The 22613-nt window shown below is 36.6% G+C and overlaps 1 protein-coding gene across 2 annotated transcripts; it reads right to left on the reverse strand.

The window, feature by feature from the left end:
- Window positions 1–8768: 8768 nt before the first annotated feature.
- Window positions 8769–21606, reverse strand: LOC131168301 (nuclear transcription factor Y subunit B-8-like). 2 transcript variants are annotated; one of them, XM_058127626.1, is made up of 7 exons: window positions 21351–21591; window positions 20968–21200; window positions 20751–20880; window positions 20385–20468; window positions 20189–20239; window positions 11929–12092; window positions 8769–9042 (listed from the first exon to the last, which is right to left on the reverse strand). In XM_058127626.1, the coding sequence occupies exons 2-7, from the start codon at window positions 21180–21182 to the stop codon at window positions 9024–9026; spliced, it is 663 nt and encodes a 220-aa protein (XP_057983609.1). In that variant the 5' UTR covers window positions 21183–21200; window positions 21351–21591; the 3' UTR covers window positions 8769–9023. The 2 variants fall into 2 exon arrangements, with proteins under 2 accessions (XP_057983609.1, XP_057983610.1); XM_058127627.1 differs by lacking the exon at window positions 11929–12092 and having other exon boundaries at window positions 21351–21606.
- Between the last annotated feature and the right edge of the window lie 1007 nt (window positions 21607–22613).

Here is a 22613-nt window from a genome sequence, read left to right on the forward strand (position 1 = left end):
ACCTTAATAAAATACTGATATAATTTTATTCCTCCTTACCTGATTCCTTGAATCATGCCTGTAGGGCTCCCAAAATTATACCCACAGCGCTCACCCGAACCCTGATTCAATCAAATCAACCCCAATAAAATATTATTTTAATATTTCCTAATTTACTATAATTAAATAACAATTAATTTCTAAATAACTCATTTATCCTAACTTTGGGGTTATTTCTACAACAACCCCACGAGAAATCTGTTCCGCTAGACTTGTAGAGAATCATCCCTAGATTCTCGTGGTGATGTCCGATCGCCCATTTGGTTTAAAATTTAAGAAAAATTGAGGCAAGAATGAGAATTTGGCTTACCCCAAAAGATATGCCCACGTTATTCTTACGATAAATTCACTTCGGTAGATATGTCGGTGGCGGAGAATAGAGTCCAGTGATATTTTCGGATTTTCAATTGGGCGAGAATCCGCCACGAAATCGTAGAAAGAAGAGGAGTGGAGAACGTGAGTTGAAGAATTTTTTTTTTTTTTCTTTCCCAGCTGTTCTGTGGGTGAATCTTTTTTTTTCTTCTTTCTTCTCCTCTTCCTGCTTCTCCAAAAACTTAGCCTTTAAGTTTTCCTTTTTTTTTTTTTTTTTTCTTTCCTTTATCCATACTTTAACCTTTTATATAATAACTTTATATATACTTTATATATATATATATATATATATATACACTTATATATACTTACATATATATACTTATATATCCTTATATGTATTTAAATATATATATATATACCCAAAATCCTCAAATTTTTTAATTTAATTAATTTTCTTAATAATAATTAATTAATTAATTAAAATAATTTTTTTTTATTATTATTTTTTTGGGTCGTTATAGATTGTCCGTGGGGATTCTAATCCTATACAGAAGTCCAAGACACCCATTGAGTATATATATCAACAACTTGCTAAATTCTCGAGGACCTGAAGAAATTTACGCAAAAGCCATATAGTATTGACTCAGAACTATTTGTCACGAACTAGAATCGCTCGCTAGCTAGGTCAGATTGGAGCTACCTGAGTGCTCCTCAAGGTTTCTTACTTAGTACCCAACAAGATACCAGGGACGTAGGACACACACCTGGTATGCCCTCAAAAGACATTATCTGAAGTATCATTGGTTACATTCAAGTAACCACCAAGGATCTAATGATCATACATCCTAAATTTTGCAAACACGACTATCATAACTATCCAAATCAACCACAGCATCACAAAAACAATACTAAAATCAATCCTAGTGACAACCACACAATCACATCCAAGTTTACTGACCTTACCTCCAATTCTATAATCAAATATCATAACCATGTGTTAGGGTCATAGAAGTCTAAGACCCTAAAACTAGGCTTTAATGATTTAAAGAATTCATGTTTTATAAATTGATGATTGAAAAACCTACCTAAATTTCACTATATTACATGATGCACTTCTTCTTATCCCTCAAAACCTAGTTCACATACGTATGGAATGGTTTGTTACAAAATAAATAAAAAATGCAAAATTCAAATTTAGCCACAATTCTAGTTATATTCAAAATTTTATTCATAAATTTAGAGTTATACCCAACATTCAACACTTAATTCTTAATGCTACTAAACGCCCTTTAAGTGTAGCTTGTTTTGTAGGATTAGAAAACCTGCCATATATAGTAGCCATTGGCACGCACTACACGTGTACTCCACAATTCTCTAGAAGTTTCTTTTTAATTAAACAAATATTTATAGATAAAATAGAAAAAAAAATTAAAGGACATTTAATTTAATTAGAAGAGTAAATGTAGGTAGTTGTAGATAAACTTAGGGTTGTTTGAAAATCAAACTAAATCTTCTTTTTAGTATTAGATACACACACACCCAGAGTTGGAGAAATGGGAGAAGCTTGCAAATAATTCATTCAATTGGAGAGGAGAAGAAATGAATTTCAAAAAAAACAAATAAAGATAGAACTGGACAAATTCCCAAAATGTCTTCGATATTCTTCAATGTTCCAATAATCCATGGACCCTTTGTATGTAAAATTATAGGTGAGGGCAAATAATAGTAATTTGCTCCAATAAGAAAGATGGGCAAAAGCTAAGACCTACAAAGAAAGAGAATTGAAAAAGAGACCCTCTCCACCTCTCGTGTCCAATTGATAGGAAAAGAGAAGAGAACTTGAGTTATTTTGGATGTAGGAAGGAATGGAATGAAAACTTAAATGAATATCATGAAAAAATTTAGTGATAAATTTTATTTTATTCTATTTTACGTATCAAATGTGTAAATTTGGGGGGGGGGGGGGGGGGGGGGGGGGGGAAGTAAAAAAAAGGTTACCATAATTTCTCCCTATATTGGGGAAAATAGAGAATGGGAAAAAAAAAATCAAGATATGTTTAGGCTTAGTTCAAAAGTTGAAAAATTGGAATAAAAATAAGAAAATCGACTTGTATGTTTAATTATCGAAGAAAAATAAATATATAAAAAAATTAATTTTACATGTGATTAACATCTAGTTTTTCTCAATATTAACATTTGATTTTTCTCAACTCAAAACAATATTTTTTATTGTTTCTAGCAATAGTTGATAAATTTCCTTCTTAGCTATAGGCACACATTTGTAGGGTTATTGATATTCCCCAAAAGTATATTACCTCACAAGTCAAAAGGAGAATAAGGGTCGACATTGATGAGGGCAATTACCACCCAAGTCAATTGCTCGGCCAAATTAATTGGCGCTAGCGCTATGATGATTGGAGGGATTCACGCCAAGCGTCATAAACACGCTCATAAATGGCGAATCTTCTAAGGGTCAAATCTCGCCAATATAAAAGGGGAGCACTGCAAAGAGGTAGGACATCTCATCCTAACCCATTTTTACTATTTCTTACAACCTCTCTGCAGCAATTCCTTACTTAGGCATAGGAGTGATCCCCCGGAGTACTCCCCGGGTCCTCCAAGCCACTCTTCTTTCATCCTTTTTTTGGTGAATGAGATTGGAATGTTCATTGGAGGTCATTCTACATTTTTATTCTGCAACAATTGGCGCCGTTTGTGGGAACACTTTTGAGAGATTTCCTTCCTACTTCCGATCTTTGATCCTTGAAACATGACAATGTCCAACAATTCAAGCTCAGAGTTGGCTGCAGGTGATCAATCACCTCAGTTCATTCACTCCACACCCGGAGATCATACTAGTGTGACAAAGAGAGAATTCATCGCTTTCTAGAAAAGAATGGAAGACATGGCAGCTTCCTAGAAAAAGATGGAGGACATGTTCAACATGATCCTGCAACAAAGGGGTCATCTAGAGCCCGTTCCTCACCATCAGCAAGTAGATCCTGAATCTCATTAAAAAATGGCAAACCAGAAGGAGAGTGGTGAAAAGACCAACATCGCAAAGAAGGTGGAGGATGCAAATAGCGTGGGCATCAATGAACAACAATCGAACGAACTGGAGAAGAGGATCAAGAAGATTGAACAAATAGAAAAGATGATGAAGAAAACTCGTACCAACCCATCCTGTAAGGAGACCTTGTTGAAGCCTTCAGATCTACCCTTCACCAAAGAAGTGATGGAGGTCCTGCTGCCAAATAAGTTCAAAATGTCTTCCTTTGAAAGGTATGAAGGCTCAACCGCCCTGGTTGATCTCTTGGATACCTTCAAGGTGTTAATGCAACTGCAAGGCGCACCAGATGCTATCACGTGTCATGCGTTTGCCGCCACCCATAAAGGGAATGCCAAGGCATGGTACCAGACCCTAAAACCCGGATCCATCAACTCCTTCTCTGAGATGGAACAGCAATTTACCAGACACTTTATCAGCAGCCGCAGGATGGCAAAGACCTCAGCCCATCTGATGAGCCTGGTCCAAGGATAAAGGGAAACGTTGAAAAAATTATTGCTTTTTCACTACTACTTGGAGATTCGCAACTTGGATCATGAGGTAGTATTGGCAGCCCTAACCATAGCCCTCCAACCTAGGGACTTCTTGTACTCCCTAGGGAAAAGGCCTCCAGTCGACATGGGAGAATTAATGGTACGAGCAAAGAAGTATATCAATTTGGAGGAAGTAATAGAAAAAATAAGAGACCGAGTTGATTTGAAAAGAAAAAGCTCGAGGGATATAGGGGAGGCCTCCAAAAAAGGAAAAAAGCAAGAGAGCAACAAGTTGCAGAGCAGCCCTAGGGGGTTAGGACATACAAGTAAGTTCCAATCCTACACTCCCTTAAATGTCTTGCGTACCAATGCCCTAGGGGGTTCTGACCCAATTTAGCATGCCTAGAAAGGAGATTGTTCCATAATATTGCATCTTTTTCAGTCATATCTTTGAACATTTTGTGTGTCTCCATTAAATTATCAAACTTTGCATACATATTTATAAGTGCATTCTCTGTCGCACTACTCGATTTCAGGCCAAAAGATGAGCACAACTCATTAGGAAAAAGAGAACTGACCCAATTGATGAGCAACGCTCACAAGGCTTGAAGACAGCCCAAAAGATGAGCACGACCCAACTAATGAGCAATGCTCATGAGGCCTGAAGACATGTCAAAAGATGAGTACAACTCATTAAGCAAAGTAAAACCGGCCCAAAAGATGAGCACAACTCATTAGGTCAAAAGACTGCCCAAAAGATAAGCACAACTCATTAGGCAAAGTGAAATCGGCCCAAAAGATGAAGCACAACTCATTAGGCCAGAAAACAACTCGAAAGGTAAGCATAGCTCATTAGGCAAAAAAGAATCAGCCCAATAGTGGCTCGACAAAAAGATGCGCGAAGAGCTGTTAGGCACAAAAAGCCTCGCAAAGAGCTGCTCGGCACGAAAGCCTCGTAAAGAGCTGCTGGAAACGAAAGTCTCGCAAAGAGCTGTTCGGCACAAAAAGCATCGCAAAAAGCTACTCAGCATAAAGGCCTCGCAAAGAGATGCTCGGTACGAAAACCTCGCAAAGAGTTGTTCGGCACAAAAAGCTGCTTGGCACAAAGGCCTCACAAAGAGTTGTTCTACACGAATTGCCTCTCAAGGAGCTACTTGGCATGAAATACCCCTCAAAGATTTGCTCGGCACAAAGTGCCTCCCGAAGAGCTACTCGACATAAAATGCCTCTCAAAGAGCTGCTCAGCGTGAAATGCTTCTCAAGGAGCCGCTCGACATGAAATGCCTCTCGAAGAGCTGCGTGGGACAAAATACCCCTCGAAGATATGCTCAGCACAAAGTGCCTCTCGAAAAGCTGCTCGGCATAAATTGCCTCTCTAAGAGCCGCTCGACACGAAATGTCTCCCAAAGAGATGCTCGGAATAGACATAGGATTGGCAAGCCGTGTACGTGGCAACATCGGCTCGGATTAGCCGATAACGGAAGCCCTCGGCTCAGCAAGTCGCATACCTAGCATCCTCGGCTCAAATCAGCCGACACTCTAGGGTTTGTCTTGGCAAAGCCGTGCACACATCAACCTTGGCTCGGATCAGCCGATAATGTATACCCTCTGCTTGGTAAGTTGCATACCCAGCATCCTTGGCTTAGATCAGTCGACACTCCAGACTTCGGCTCAGCGGAGCCATGCACACCTTAACCTCGGCTTAGATTAGTTGACATCCCAGAGTTCGGCTCGGCAAAGCCATGCACACCTCAACCTCAACTCGGATTAGCCGACACCTCAGAGTTTGGCTCGGCAAAGCCGTGCACACCTCAACCTCAGCTCGAATTTTACAACATCCCAGAGTTTCGCTCGGCAAAGCCATGCCACCTCAACCTTGGCTCAGATTAGATGGCACCCCAGAGTTTGGCTTGGCAAAGTAAGAGCACGCAGTAAAATTAGCTTGGATAAACACGCCAACATCGGCTCGGCAAGCGATACATAAGAAGATAGTCACTAAAAAAAAAACCACGCAACATTATTTCGGATCGGGTCATTATCCGAATCAAACACAACTAGGCTCCACAAAGCCCAACAAGAACAACTTTCAAATTTTGGAAACAAACTTCAAAATTTGAAACTAAAGGGGGGGGGGGCAACTGATATACCCCAAAAGTATATCACCTCATAAGTTCTGAGGAGACTAAGGCCCAACATTGATAAAGGCAGCTACCACCCAAGTCAATTGCTCAACCAGAGCAATTGACACTAGCGCTATGATGATCGTAGGGATTTATGCCAAGCATCATAAACATGCTCATAAATGGCGAATCTCCCAAGGGTCAAACCTCGCCAATATAAAAGGGGAGCACTGCAAAGAGGTATGACATCTCATCCTAACCCATCTTTACTATTACTTACAACCTCTTTAGAGCAATCTCTTACTTAGGCATCGGAGTGATCCTCCAGAGTACACATCGGGTCCTTTAAGCCACTCTTTTTTCATCCTTTTTCAAGTGATCGAGATCGAAAAGTTTATTGGAGGTCATTCAACATTTTTATTTCGCAATAGTTATAAAACTAACTACCTATATTAGCTATGGTCACACACTTGACGCTACATGTGTGTTCTACAGTTCTCTAAAATTTTATTTCAATTTTAAATAATATTTGTAAATAAAAAATCGAAGGATATTTAATTTAAGGATAAAATCTAACAATATCTCATGAGTTATTTGAAAATGACACTTCATCCCTTGAGTTTTTTTTTTTTTTTTTAAAGTACTATGAAAAAAAAACTCACTAAAATTTAGTCTTATGGACAGAATGAACTTTCTATTAGTTGATCGTCAGTCAACTATTAAGTTTAGTGAAAAAATAATTTTTTTTTTTTTAGATATACTAAACGGCAGACTAACAATCAACTGTTAGAAGGATCACGATAAAAATAAAATATCAAGGGATTTTTTGGTAGTTTTTCAAAACTTAAGGGGTAGAGTGTCATATTTAGAAAACTCAAGGATGTTGTTGGATTTTTATCCTTATTTTAATTCGGAGCAAAAATTATAGGTAGTTATAAAGGGGTTTTGGAACTTCTAAAGATCAAACCAAATATAGAAAAACTTCTCTCTAGCATTATATATATATGTGCGCACATTCATTCTCGTCCGAAGTAAAGTTGGGAAAATAGGAGAAGTTTACAGATAATCCATTTAATAAGAGAGAAAAGAAGAAATGAAATTCAGATGGAACAAATAGAGATGTACAAACAAATTTCCAAAATGTCTTTTTAGATATTTGTTTTGTTTGAATTAAGGATTTCGTTAGAGAAAAGAAAAGGAAAAGAAAATAAGAAGAAAATACATTTTCTATTATATTTTCCTTCTACATTAAACAATATTTAAAATAAATTTTTTTTAATGTGATTAAGAATTAAAAAAAAAACTAAATATTAATCATACATAAAATCAAATTTTCATTCATTGATTTGCCACATACTTTATTTTCCTTCTCATTTTTTTATATTTTCTTTTCTAGTTTTTTTTTTTCATATTTTTCAAATTTTAAATGGGTTTCAATGTTCCATTCATTCAAGAGCAGAAAATAGGTAATGGAGATGTGTCCCACGGGTTGAATTGACCAAATGTCCAACTGATGCACGGAAGTAGTATCCGCATCCGACTTTGCCCTGATTAACAAAACCTGGGGACGGAGGATGCTAACCCGTAGGTTTGGCGGCACCAGGGGGTCCAAAGGGCTCGTTGGGGACTGAAATTCCAATGTAATATAAAAAATAGAAAATAGGTGCCCTTTGTTCACAAAATTGTAAGCGAGAACAAATTACAATAAAACTTTCCTTTAAAAAAGAAAATTAATTGACCGAAGTCCCCCCTACACCTTTCTAGTTAACTAAACTTGTTCCGTTTGATAATACTAACATTTAATTTTTTCAATTTAGGATAATTTTTAACTTTTTAGTAGTAGTTGAAAAAATTCCTTAGGCTTAGTTTAGCCCTCTTGTAACTTTTTGAAAGGAATTTTTTCAAGAATTTATGTAAATAAGCTTTTCAAATATTGAACCCTGTATCAATAAGGAGCTCTTGGGGAAAAAATTGGTGTTCAATATTTCATAAAAAAAAATTATAAATTGATTAAAATGTTTAAAATGACTAAAATAAATGTCAATTTATGAATGCTTACGTCAAATTATTTATCCAAAATTAAATTTAATATTAATAATACAAATTTTAGAAATTAACATGTATGACTAATATGATTTAAAATAACTATTAAATTATTGATCACAAGTTTTATTTGTCTAAAATAATACCATTACCAATATAGATCCTTAGTTTTTTTACTTTAATTATGAAACAAGGAAAAAAAAAACATGTATGAATAATATGATTTAAAATGATTATTGAATTATTTATCAAAAAAATTATTTGTATAAAATAATACCATTACCAATATAGATCCTTTGTTTTTTACTTGAATTATGAAATGAGAAAATATACATACACATGGCCATGAGACAAGAAAGGCGAGAGACAAGTGGATAATTTTATAATATTAAAAAATTATTAAAAATATCCAAGAAATAGAATTATCTTCCAACAAAAAAAAATTACTTCTTAAAAAAAGTTTCATATTCCAATTTTTAAAAGCTCTTCAAAAAAGTTAAAAGTTATATTTTAGAAGTTGAAAAAGCTATTTATCAAAGGAAAAGGGAGGCATATTCTTTCTTGGCAGCTTAAAAAAAGTAGCTTGGGAAACATTCTTGTAAATGACAACAGAGTAGACTTCTTGGTCCATAATCTCTCCAGTCTTCACTCTCTCAAACCAAACAAAGTGGAGTCTCCACACGCAAACGCAAGGAATGAGAGAACATAAAATTTCTCAAACAAGTCCTGCGAGTCTTAGACTTGCAATATTTTCTTCAAATATACTCCAGAGGGCAGCCTAATATACATATTTCAACATAAATTAACACCCTAACAGCCAAAATACATCAAAACCAAACAGAACAGTTACAATGTTTAGATCACACAAATATTTTAATAAGAACACCTTTCGATAACGAGACCAAATCTTAACTGGGATTCTGAATCATAGGCAGCAAGTCTAATCAGTACCTTGCATGGGAACCATCAGATGCTGCGCCTGTGACTACAAAAAAAAAAAAAAAAACAAATGCAATTAGTTTAACTAAACAAAAACATCACCCAACGACAATATTTTCAATTTGTTATCTCACAGTGACGCACAATCTTAGTGCAGGGAGCTTCTGTTTGTTTTCAGTCTAAATAGGGAGTATAACTATTTTTCATAGCACCCACAAATGAAAAGTAGACAATGAATAGATATTACCATGGAATAGTCCATTCCCAATTTTCTTAGCATTCCATCTTATTCCAAGAATAACTATTCAGCAGACCAAACATAACCCTAAAATCATGCAATAAAACATGTACCATTCTGACAGTGCAAGGCACTAGTATTACTGAATGGAATATGGTTTCTTTAAAGTAAACTTTTCCGAATTAGAATTTCCCTATTCAACAAGCCAACATCTAACATCCAGGATGACAGCCTGATTAATTCAAAAAATAGGAGTATGATTAATGAATCCAACATGTGTCCAACATCAAGTAGTACAACTGAGACCCATAAGGCTGGGTTTGTTGTCGTTGTAGTTGTAATTATGTCAGACAACTATGTTAAACATGAACTTCAAATGACTTATGTTGCTACATCAGATACAAAAGAACACAGTTACAGCTTCAAATGTGTGCTCACGTTACATGCGCACTTCACAAGTGGACTTATCAAATGAAGGGAAAAAGGAAAAAAATCCTAATCCACTATAAGTTAACTCTCAAGCCCACTTTGAAATGAGTTTCTATTTTCACATGGATATATCATAATGATTGGACAATGTAATTTAAATTTGACATCATACAGAAACACCTATTTTGCTCCAGATAATAAGGATTGGGTATTTATATCATTCCTCTGTGCTCACATGTCTCAAAACTTGGCAATTAGACGAATTTAACATATTACATCTTCAATAAAGTCCTTGGAAAATGGTTTTGGAGATTCATGACGAAGAAGGATCACTTTTGATGGAAAATTGTTGTAATGAAATATGGGGTTGAGCACAATGGGTAAATCTCCCGGGCTGGCAGAGGACCACTTCATGCAGGGGTGTGAAAATACATTAGGGAAGGCTGGAATGACTTTTTCTCCTTTATTAGATTTCAGGGGGGGGATGAAGAAAACATTTATTTTGGCATGATGTCTGGAGTTATCCAAAGGCTCTCTGTCTCACTTCCAGCATGACAAAGATGCTTGCATTAGTCACCAACTCCAAACATCAATTCAGGGGTTTTTCTGGAATAACCCCCCTTTCATAGAAATGCGGAAGATTGAGAACTTCACCAGCTCACTGATTTCTACAGTCATCCTTACAAGATCCAGCCTCAAAACACTCGTGACCTTCCTGTTTGGTCCTTGGACAAAAAAGGGGTCTTCATTGTTAGATCCTTTTACAAGAAATTTTTTTATCCGGACTACAAATCTTTGGAATATGGCTTTGACTCTTATTGGAAAAATGGTGGGTTATCACTAGATCTGTTGGAGGGGAGCTCTGGGCCTGGGGAGGGATTTGGGCAATAAAGAAAAGGGGGACAACTTGTCTCTCATTTCTCTCACAATTTGCTGGTGTGTATGGAAAGGGAGGAACAGAAGAGTTTTCAAAAATTCAATCTTGATGCTTCAGTTCAGCAAAGAGCAGTGGTTTACTGCAGTTACTACTTGGCATAGTGGACTTGTAGTGAATGAGTTTAATGTAATTTTTCATTTTTGTGACACCTTACAGGGTGGTTGATTTCTTGTACATCAGTTTGGCATCCCCTTGATGCCCTTTTAATAAATTTTTTGCTGGGAAAAAAAAAAAAAAAAAAGAACAACAACAAAGGTGCACACCCACCAATTGACATGCAGCCAAAGAACATAAAACACTGCAAGATAAAGCTGTACAATGCTCCTTGGTACATATGCCACATGACATCTGTCATGTAGATGCACTCTGCATATTGTAAACAGCAGTAACAGATAAATAACCATGCATGACACAATTCCGTACACTTTACATCATGCTATGATGCAACTTCAACTTAAATACATGTACATGCCATATTAAAACAAATTTTAATCATGAACGGTTATTCACTCATCTAATAGTAAATGAAAATTAGTTGTGCAGAACAGCGTGTCCAACACAATTTCTCAAAAAAAAAAAAACTAATTTTCAATTTCCCAGAAAGTAGCCAAAATCAAGTACAGGGAGTAATAGGCTTAAGAACCTAGAAAAAACTAATCAAGGGAACTCCGATAACCCTTACTGGGATTACTTGCTACCTAAAATAAACAAACTAAATATGATGTAGCATAAAAAAATGAAAATAAGATTTTTTCTTTTTTTCAATCATTGCCAACTAATTCAGATTCATGGAAGACCAACATTGATGTAGAGGCACATATACATGATGTTCTACATCAATCTCCCAGTGCTGAAAAGAATTTAAGCCCAAATTTGGCTGGGTGGCCCTGATTCACATTATTTCCTCACTATATGACCCAGACCAGTAATGTGACCGGCTGCAGTCCAACTTCAGTCTTCCCAGTCTGGTCCACATTTTAGGGGAAAATAACTCCTAGTAGTAACAGGCAAGGGGAAAATTTGATATTGACATTGGGAGCCTTTTACGGTGACTTAAGGGGTCTGGTGTTAACACTGCAGATCAACAATGAAGGGATTTGGCTCTCATTGAAAAAAATCAAGTGGCTATGATAGTCATCTAAAAAGCAATAATCTAAAAGTTAGGCCTTATGATTTTGATCAGATATAGGGTTTCATCTATGGCTTTGAAAAAGGCTAGAGTTCAGAACTGAAAGTATTAAGGACTGAATTGAAGGGATTAAAGTGTGACTTGAGAGGTTAGAGAATGATTTCAGAATCAGAAGACTATTGTTTCAAGATATTCAAACCTCAGGGGTTCTGCTTGTAGGTTGTCACGCATAGGGTGTAATTGCAGCAGCAGAAATAGAGATCCAGCTGGCAGGTGGGAGACGGGTTGATGGCACAGCAGCAGGAGCGGCAACAGGCTAATCAGCTCTAACAACAATACGGTGGAGGGCAGCATTTCCAAATTCTAATGCAGAATTTCTCAAAAAAAGCTAAGTTACAATTTCCAAAAACCTTTTAAGAAGAAAATTCAGTGCAAGAGTAATTTATAGGCTTAGGAGCCCTGTACAGTTGTACTAACAATTAATTAAGAAAACATACATCAAACTAGCAACTGGAAAACTTCCTACCCAAAATAAGCGAACTAATAAGATATTGCATTATAGAAATGGAAATAAGAATTTTCTATGATCATCACGGCTTTTTTTTGGATTCATGGGAAGACACACATCAAGCACCATGTTGGGAATCTATGACATCTTTTCACATTCTACTCAAACCACAGCAACAACTTCTAAAAGTTGATGGGCTAACAAATCATTTTTTACAACCTCAATCCAACTTCTTCTAGTTCTGCTTCCACTCTTAAATCTTAATCAAATCACACTTTCTCACCAGCACATCATCTGGTCCAAGTTACAAGTCCCAAATTATCATGAATGATCTCCCCTTATCTTCTACAAGTTACACTCCTAAGTATATACAATGGAACATTATCTTGAATATGCCCAATAACTAGTAAGTTTATCCATAACTAAAGCATGTTTTAGCTATTGCATAAGCTGCTAGAGTTATACACTACAATAACAAAATGTAGGATCTTTTAAAATAGTTAGGCATCATGAATGTGCTAATGAAAATATAGTTGCTGAATTGAGAGTAAATCAGAGAAAACAGGTTGCTGATCCATGTTTGGGATAAAGAATTTAAGATGCATCGTGACATCAGAGTAATAAACTTGCCTCATGCTGTCCCTCCAGTGTTCTGCTTCAATTTCAACAGAATTACATAAAATAGCTTCATTGGAAATATTAGACTTGAAGCAGTGCTCAATCCCTCCACTAAAAAGCAGTTAACATTGTTCAACAGATTTGAGTTTTTGGGTGTCAACAGCGTGGGAAATCAACAAAACAACCATTAAGAAAACCATCACTTATGACTTCCATGGATCTAGAATGCTGTTTGTCTGCCAAGAACATAGTGTCCAGAAAATACTAACACCTAAGCGAACCACAAATTGGTACAAATGTTCCAAAGCATGGTACATTCTTTTTCCAGAACAATAAATACAATAACCCAAAGTTATAGTTCAATACTTTCACATAACATTTTTTCTATAGTTAAAGTGGGGAATCGTCACATTGTAATTCTATTTTCAGCAATTATTAATCTATTTCACAAAAGAAATTCTCTTCTAAATATAGAAACACTTCAATATCCTCTCCAAAATATACAAGTGCCACTATACAATTTTCACCAAAATATCTAAATATACCCTTAACATTCCACATATTAGAGAATGTGCTGTGCTGCAATCCCATTCCCATTCCTGTTCTACGTAACATTGACCAAGAATCACCAGAATGGTATCAAATGAAAAAAAAAAAAAGTGACTACATACAACGATTAACTTCACAACCTAAAATGCAAAAAGGAAGTCCTGCATTAAACTCTATCCAACTCAGGCCCTCCTTTCAAGGACCTGGTTTCAGGTACACGAGTCCAGCATTTCACTCTATCAAGGCCTAAATCATTTGTCCATGCATTGACAGCCATGACTTTTTTTACTGCCTCAAAACACACACCACTGACCATCCTCTCCACCTCTCAAGGTCCAAAAAGCTCAAAACATATTAGTGTTAAAGATGGATCTTTTTTTCATAAAAAAGGAGATAAGACGGAAGGGTACAAGAAATGGAGGATAAGTGTACTCCGTGAACTAACTAGAAGAGAAAATGAAGAAAAAACACAGGTGTTACAAACCCTCCAATCTTTTTGTCCTTGAAAACAGGGGCCGAGTTATGCAAACCCTATAAAAATCTTTGAGAGAAAGACGAAAAGGATTAAGCACCTCGAACATCTAAAATAAGATCTATCACTTCCCTTTCATTAAAAGTCCTTCAAAAGAAAAAAATTCCAAGAAACCACACTGATTTCAGACATCGAGAAATAACAGATAGGAACATTATGACAAGTCAAGAGGCAAAAAAATAAAACACAAGGATAGGCAGCACAAAAACAGAGCTTTCCCAACCCACTACTCCCAAAAATGAACTTTCTCCTCATTGCTGACAAATTTCAAAGGATTCATCCACAAAAGCATAGCTTTCCCTACCCACTGCTGCCAAAGAAAACAAACTTTCTCCACATTGCGGATAAATTTCAGAAGATTCATGACATAATGACATTAACACCTACCATAGCATCCCAATAAATCTACTGAATTCCAGATTTACAACAGATTACCTTCATTAAGCATGACTTAGGCACTAAAAGAATGTATCATAAACATTTATCCACCAAGGCATTTTCTTGAAAGGCTGCCATTAACATTTATGGTTTACCCAGTAAGGCAAGGTTCATGGAAACTAAAATATCCAGCTCCAAACCATCCTCACATTTAGGTCTAAGGATCCCCATCATTCTCCCTCATCCAGACCAAAAAGTCCCTCATCATCTTTTGCAACCTATTAGCAACCTGCACGAGTAAAAAGGGGCTCCAGGGGGAGCAAAGGAGAGGATTTAAATCATTAATCAAATTATATGACCCACTAAAATGTAGAAAGCCTCCCCTCCCCTCAACACATCCAATCTCCTACCCACTACCCCAACAACTGGATTCCAAAAAGATGATGTTTTAGGGTTAACTGAGCACCCAAGAATTATATAAGCTATGAATAAACACAAACTGATACAAAACCTGTTTTGAAACTAATATCTATTAGCAAAAATCCCTCAATCTTTTGCAACCTACTACCAACCTGCACATTAATTTTAAACCCCCCCCCCCCCCCCCCCGGGCGGGGGGGATGGGGGTTCCTACCCACTCTCTCAACAACTGGAGTCCAAAAAGACAATGTTTTAGGGTTAACTGAGCACCTAAGAAAGATATAAACCAACTATGAATAAACACACACTGACACAAAATCTGCTTCAAAACTAATAACGCACAGCCCACACTTAGATTAATCACAAGACAAGACACTTCCCCAAACAATAATAAAAGAGAGCACATTAGCAAAACATGAAAACACCAACAAATAAAAAGAGTCTAGGATAATCGACAAAGTAAAAAAAAACATCCTCCAACCCAACCCTAACACCCTCTCCACAACACTTCTAACTACACCACAACTAATAATCCTACTCAAAACCTCCCTGTCCACCGCCTATGTGAAAATAAAAGGAGATATCATATTGGTAAACACCTTCCAATGTTTTGGTAACTACTTAGTAATATTTTAGATTAATAAATTTGAATTTTCTCTCCTTCAATAGAATAACACAAATGGATTCTTATGCTTTGGTAACTATTTTAGATTAGTAAATTTACCTTTCTCTCCTTCACTTAAATATCACAAACAGATTCTTACCTTAATTCAAGTATATCTACTTTTCATGCACAATTTGGCTAGGTGCATGCACCAAACAATCAATGATCTATTGCAATCCCTTGGAAGAAGCCGGCAGCCTCCTCTGTTCGGTAATCCCTGCACATGTGAACACATGGTAGGCTCTGGGAAAACGCTCTGATACTTAAGTCAATAGGGCGATAAGAAGTGCAAGAGATTGACAGTGTTAGGGTTTTAGTGTGTCCTTAACTTGCCTTTTTTCTCCTCTTTTGTTTTTATACAGGGCGCTCATTAATTCCTGCCATGGTATATCAGGGAACCACCCCTGATCATGACCAGTTATCTGCTAATGCAGAATCATGGACGTGCCTCATGCTCATTTAATTGATTTGTCGAGCCTGTTACAGTATCTGAGCTGTGGTTTCTCTTGTGAAAATTGTTCACGTTCTTCCCAGTTCCAAAAAACCACTAAAACATGGCAACTTCATAGACCCACTGTGGGGCAGCTTCACAAATCCATTGATGCGCTTCTCCCTCATGGGGTATGCATATGCACTCATGCACACCTTCTATTCTTATCCTCCTCAATTTCTATCCCAAACTGATCACAACCATACAAAAGACAATGCTTTGACACAGGTTATGTATAAGAAACTTTACGCCACCATCTTTAGTTTCCACCATTTCAATCCAAGTCAATTGGAAGCATCTGCACTAGAGGACTTGAAAATCACTATTGGTGTGTTGAGAATGTGAATTTGGATTGTGTATTTCAAACACATTTTAGTTCTAGTTTTTTAAAAAGTAAATTTGAATTTTGAATCAAACTCATTGTGTATTTAAAGATGTCAAATACATGAATTTGAAATCACCCCTTAATCTATGAATATCAAAAATCCAGGTCCCTCACTTGAAATTAGGACTGAAGCTGCAGAGCTCAAGCACAACCTCTTCCAATAGAACTTGATCCTCTAGTACACGGATCATGCTTCCTCCTCAGTGAGCGACAAGGACCGAGGCTGCATAGCCAAAATCAGAGAGCAGGAAGGATTTGGCTAGCAGTGGGAAAAAAAAAATGTCGCCACAGTTGCTGGCATGCTATTGAAGTCGAGAGAGGAATTCATTGATGAGAAGGTGCTATTCAACATGTTGAATTGTTGGTGGACACGGCAGAGTGAACGCTGACAAACCTGAGAGAATCACCACCCTCCAACTTGATGATTCGTTATGGAATTCTAAGGAAAGAGTTCATGGAATTACGCTCAATGAGGCTCCTTGAGCTCTTATTTGCTGTTCATGATCATCAAATTTAAACAGTAGACTAGCTAGATATATCTATATATAATTTTATTTATTGTTATTTTTCTTCAAGTGCTACAGCTAGCTACTACTACTATAACAACAACAAGAAACCAAGTCTTAGGTTCCACTAGGTAGCGTCAGCTACATGAATCCTTTTTCACCAATAGATCATGAGCATTTTTTCCCGACAATTCAGAGCTATTAAATCTTTACACTATATTTCAAGTTATTTTAGGTCCACCCCTACCCCTTCTGCTATCCCTCATAGTAACTAGCTCACTCCTTTTTGACACACTATTTGGCCTACACACCAAATGCCCAATCATTTGAGCTGCTCCTCCCTTATCCTATCTTCTACTAGAACTATGCATAACTTAATACAAATATGTTCATTCTTTAATTTATATTTTAATGTTATACCACTCATATCCACCTTAGTGTTTTCATCTCGACAACTTTTACTTTTTGGATATGTTGTTTCTTAATTGCCCAACACTCCAATTCATAGCATAGCTGGTCTTACAATCCTCTTATAGAACCTCCCTTTTAATTTTAAAGGTATTCTACGATCAAATAACACGCTTGAAGCACTTTTCCATTTTAGAGCTACTAGTGTTGTTGATTTTTTACCATCAATTTTAAATTTTTTCTCCAATATTCCTCCTCCTACAATTGAAATTACATTTCATATATTTTGTCACATTTCTACTTATCATAAAACCTCTAGATTCTAAATCGTATCTTCATAATTCTAACTTTGATTCTACTCCATCCCTATTTTTATCAATCAAGACAATATCATCTACAAACAAAATATATCATGAAACTTCATTTTTGATACCCTTAGTAAGCCATCACTAGAACAAAAAGATAAGAGTTCAAAGCAAATCCTTGATGTATACCACCTATTGGGATTGGAAATTCCCTTTCCTCACCACCTATATATTGTGATTGGAAATTCCCTTACCTCTCAACCTATAGTCTTAACGCTAGTCATTACTCCATCATACATACCCTTAATAACATCTATACACCTAATAACTTCCCTAAGTACTTTATCATACACTTTCTTTAAGTCAATAAAAACCATATACCAGTCCCTCTTCTTTTCTCTAAACTTTTTTATTAATTTCTTTTCAAAAGATATATAGCTCCTATAATAGATTTACTAGGGAATAAAACCAAATTGATTTTCCAAGACCCTCATTTCTAAGATTAATCTTTGTGCAACCACCCTTCCCACAGTTTTATTATATGACTCATAAGTTTAATCCCACAATAGTTATTTCAATTTTAAATATCTCCTTTATTTTTGTATATATATATAGGTATTAAAGTGCTTTTCCTCCATTCGTCTCGCATTTTCTTAGTTTTTATAATTGTGTTTATAATTGTGTTAAATAAAATTAGTTAACCATATGATTTGTTTATCACCTAGGCATTACCTAACTTCAATTGGGATGCTATCAAATCCTATAGTTTTTCCATCTTTCATTTTTTTTAATGCAAACTTAACTTCATTAACTCTAATTTTGCAAATAAACCTCAAATTTTTAGCCTTATACTCATTTTCTAATTCTAAGTTTAAGGCCTTCTACTTGGTTTTCATGAAATAGCTTACTAAAATAACTTCACCATCTTTCTTTTATGCATTCTTCCTTAACCAAGACAATATCATCCTCATTTTTTACACATTTTACACTACCTAAGTCTTTACTCTTTCTTTCTCTAGCTCTAGCAAGTTTAAATATGTTTCTTTCCCCTTCTTACGTATCTATGATCTATTTTTAGCTTCGCTGACGACCTTTTTTTGCATCTTTTCTCACTTCTTTATTCTTTTCAAATTTTTCCATATTTTATACCAAATCCAAATCCTTTTTGCCTTTACAAACTCACAGACATTTTGATCCCAATAATCGTCTTCACTATAATAGCAAAAGAGATTTTAGGTGAATCAAGAGGAAGATTCTCAAATGGTAAATTTTGATTTGCAAGACTAAGAAAGCTTACTCAAAGGGGAGAATCAGACAACATGGTGGAGCTACAGGTTCAAAAATCTTTATAGTCCTCCCACTTTAACTTGAAGTCTTTAGCGTTGAATCAAGGCAATTAATATTTTCTAGTTTCAAAAGCAGTTTTTGATCGTCATATATTGTTTTCAATACTTTTCCCTTGCAAATTTCTTTGCAAATAGCTTAAAATATTTTCTTCACCACTCTCTTTCACCATATTTGACAAACTAACAACGGGATTTGGGTTAAAATATAGAATGAAGGGAATTTTTATCCCTTTCTTCAAAATCCCAGCATCTAAAAGTTAAAAATCCCTTCGTTTGGAAATTCCACAATTTACACAAGTATATTAGTTTCAAGAACTAAGTGGAATGTTGTGTCTTTGGAAAATGGACAATTTTTAGGATGATAACGGTTTCATTATGGTATTGATTGTAATAAGGCAGTTGTGTGGATATGGCAGCAACGACAGTAGTTGTATTGGTGTGACAGCAATGATGATGCAATGACAGTGGTATTCACGACAATGGTAATAGCCAGGGGAAAATGATAACAGCAGTAATGGTGGTGGAGATATACTAATATTTGTGGCAATAATGATGGAATTGTGGTGGCGGAAAGGACAGCAGTGGCAGTGGTTGCATTGCAGTTAAAATATTAGTCACAAGTGATAATTTTTACAATTCTAACTCATATATTGGGGTTTTAGGTCTAATCTAAAAACCCTCCTAATATTTTTTGTACCACCCCTTCCTTAACATCCTAATATACCAAAACAGACGAGGATTGTAGAAAAATTTCATCCAAATCCACAAATTTGACAAAAAATTCTACATCCAAATGATAGGGTGAGGTGGGAAGATGGGAGTGCAACTACTATTCGACTGAGGATCATTGCATGGCTTCTAGTACCTAATGCTCCCCTCTTAAAATTCATATCATTCCCTTTATATAAATGATGCTGAAAGTGTATCTGCTCTTTCCACATCACATTAAACTATTTTACATTATTAAGAACTCAAAACATAGCCAAACACTTCTAAAACATATTCCATTCAGTGTTTTACATTCCTTCTTTTATCTCAATGATCTAGACCAGAGGGTATATAATCCTTCCACATCAAATGGGACTAGTTTACTTTGAGTGCTTTGACTTCTGAGCACAGCCAGCCACCAGGAAAACATCAATAGTGCTCCTAGACAGCACTTTGTCCTTTTACAAAAGGGCACTTAAATTTCCATTATACAATCACGACAGTAGGTATCATCTAATATATTCATGTATCAGCATCACTCTAATGCATATATCCCAAAGCTGGTTAAGTTACTATGTCACATGCGCATCTGGGTGCAACACACTTACATACATACAGAGAGAGAGAGAGAGAGAGAATTACTTGAGAATTCACATAGTTAGCACCTTGCATCAAAGAACTTTGATGAGCAATCTGGAAAGAAAAAAAAAGCGTTTAATCCAAACAGCACAAAAATATAATATCACCAAAGCAAACTTTCATGTCATAGAAACATCATAATCATATTTCTTCTTAAAAAAATAAAAATAGCTGTACAAAAGAGTCCCCTAAGCACCACCTGGGCATTTGGAGCAGATTGCATTCCAACAGCATCTTTTTTGGCCGACCCATCTACACCCTTTGCTGATCCCTTGGTGTCGCCCTATCAAAATTCATCACGAAAGAACGTATCATACTTGACATAAGGGATATTCATAAATCTACAAATATATTACTATTAAAAAATATATATAGAAGTACGGATATAAAACAAATTACTTACCTCAATCTGCAACATTTCGTTCAACCCAGAACGTGAGCCAACAAAAAAATACCCATTGATCAGATAATAATTACAAAGAAATCATAACAGCGGTAACAACCTGGAAATCCCATATAACAAATCTAATAAACAAATAAGTTAAACAAAAAAGGGGCAAATCACCTCTCTGTATCTAGCCAAGTACACCTTGAGCGGATCAATATAATCTTCAAACCCTAACGTCGCCATTGCCCAAAGCAAATCATCCCCATTAATCGTCTTCCTCTTCTCCCTCTGGCACTTATCACTTGCCCTACGCATTCAATCACCAGACAACTCAATTCCACAGCCCAAATAAAAATAAAATAAAATCTTAATCACCAGTCACCAGACCACGTACTCGCTGGTGATGAAACTGATGAACTCCGACACGCATTCCTGAACCGTCTCCTTCGCATCCTTGGCGATCTTCCCGTTCGCGGGAAGCCCCTTCTTCATGATCCGGCTAATATTAGCGATAGGAAGAAACCTGTCCTGCTCACGAACCGCGGAGCGAGGGCTGTGGTCGCCGCTGTCGTGGCTGCCCCCGCCGGGACTCGCCGGTACATCGGCCATGTTGCCCGAACCCTCGACCTGCGGAACAACGTCAGCTGAAGCCGCTGGAGCCATAGCCCTAATTCCGCCATAGCAGAAGAAGAGGGGGAGGGGGAGGAGAGAGAAAGTGCGGGGGAGATTGGAGTACGTGGGGAGAGAGAGGGAGAAAGAGAGAAGTGGAGAACTTACCGATGGATGGGGGAGTATTTGAATATTGGAGGGCGTGGGTGTGGCGTTAGATCGAGGGGCTTCTGGGAAGGGATGGAGATTGGATCGGACGCTGGAGAAGAGCGGAGAGCGAAGACGACTCAGATCTCAGATTCTACCTTCCCTTTCTTCTATCAGCACCGTCCGTTCTCCTTCTTTCCCTTATCCCCTCCTTTTTTTATTTTATTTATAGACTCTCTCTCTCTCTCTCTCTCTCTCTCTCTCTCGCCCTCTCTCCCTCCTCTTTTTCTCTCTCTTCCATACGCGCTACTTCGGGGCCTGGGGACGCTGTGGAATTTGATTGGCCCACGTGTCGGCGGAGCTTCACTATGGCCACTTGTTTGGTTAGGGTTCTTCCGAGAGTTGAAGACGACGCCGTTTTACACTGCTGGTATTGCATTCTAAGCAAGTTTGTTCAAACATTATTAAGGCTCATAACAAATTATATTTTTTTACTTAGGCGAATTCATTCTTGTGGTAAAGACAAAAATAGGTTTTAATAGTCTCGGGATGTCAAATTTGATTCTCCACTTATCGTTTGTTTTGAGAATTACTAAAAATGTATTAGTAAACAGATGATAATGTTTTTTTTTTTTTTTATTACATAAAAACTCCAGCTACCAACAATTCTTTTTTTTTTATTATTACATAGGAACTCCAACCACCAACAATTCTTTCAGATCTCCTGGTGCGATACCAAACTTACGGATCAGCATCCTCCCTCGAGATCTCGCTAATCAGGTAAAATCTGGAATGCGGACACGGCTTCCGTGCATTAGTTGGACGTTCGGTCAACCCAATCCGCGGGACATATTTTCATTACCATCCACGGTCCCAGCTGACTCACAGAAAACTCTCATCATCCACGATCCCCACTGGCTCACAGAGTAAATTCTCACCATCTACAGGTATCGCTGACTCTATGGTGACGATGATGTTTTTATCCTCTATTTGATGTTGTTTGAGTGGATCCAAAAGACTTGCCCAAGATAAAAGTTTAGGGATATCAAAAAAATAAATAAATAAAAATAAATCATACCCTTCAATGTCTTTCCTTAATAGCCAAATATAAATCTTTTGGATTTTTTCCTCTTTTGCCTAATGTTTTCCTAATTTAGAATGAGACTTAATAGAAGTATATTTATGGTAACCTTAAAAAATAATTACACTTTCACACTTGAAAATTAAATGTTACAAGTCATTTTGTTCAAAAAAATTGAGGTATTAGTTAATGCTTTAGTTGTC

This window comes from Malania oleifera, chromosome 11 (genome assembly GCF_029873635.1).
Source record: "Malania oleifera isolate guangnan ecotype guangnan chromosome 11, ASM2987363v1, whole genome shotgun sequence".
Taxonomy (NCBI): Eukaryota; Viridiplantae; Streptophyta; class Magnoliopsida; order Santalales; family Ximeniaceae; genus Malania; species Malania oleifera.

Coding starts and splice junctions, on each gene's coding strand:
- LOC131168301 (XM_058127626.1), bottom strand. CDS start 21,182: ATGGCCGATGTACCGGCGAGTCCCGGCGGGGGCAGCCACGACAGCGGC. Junction 20,469..20,750: donor ACTTGGCTAGATACAGAGAG/GTGATTTGCCCC, acceptor GAATTTTGATAG/GGCGACACCAAGGGATCAGC. Junction 12,093..20,188: donor CTAACTATGTGAATTCTCAA/GTAATTCTCTCT, acceptor ATTCTGCATTAG/AATTTGGAAATGCTGCCCTC.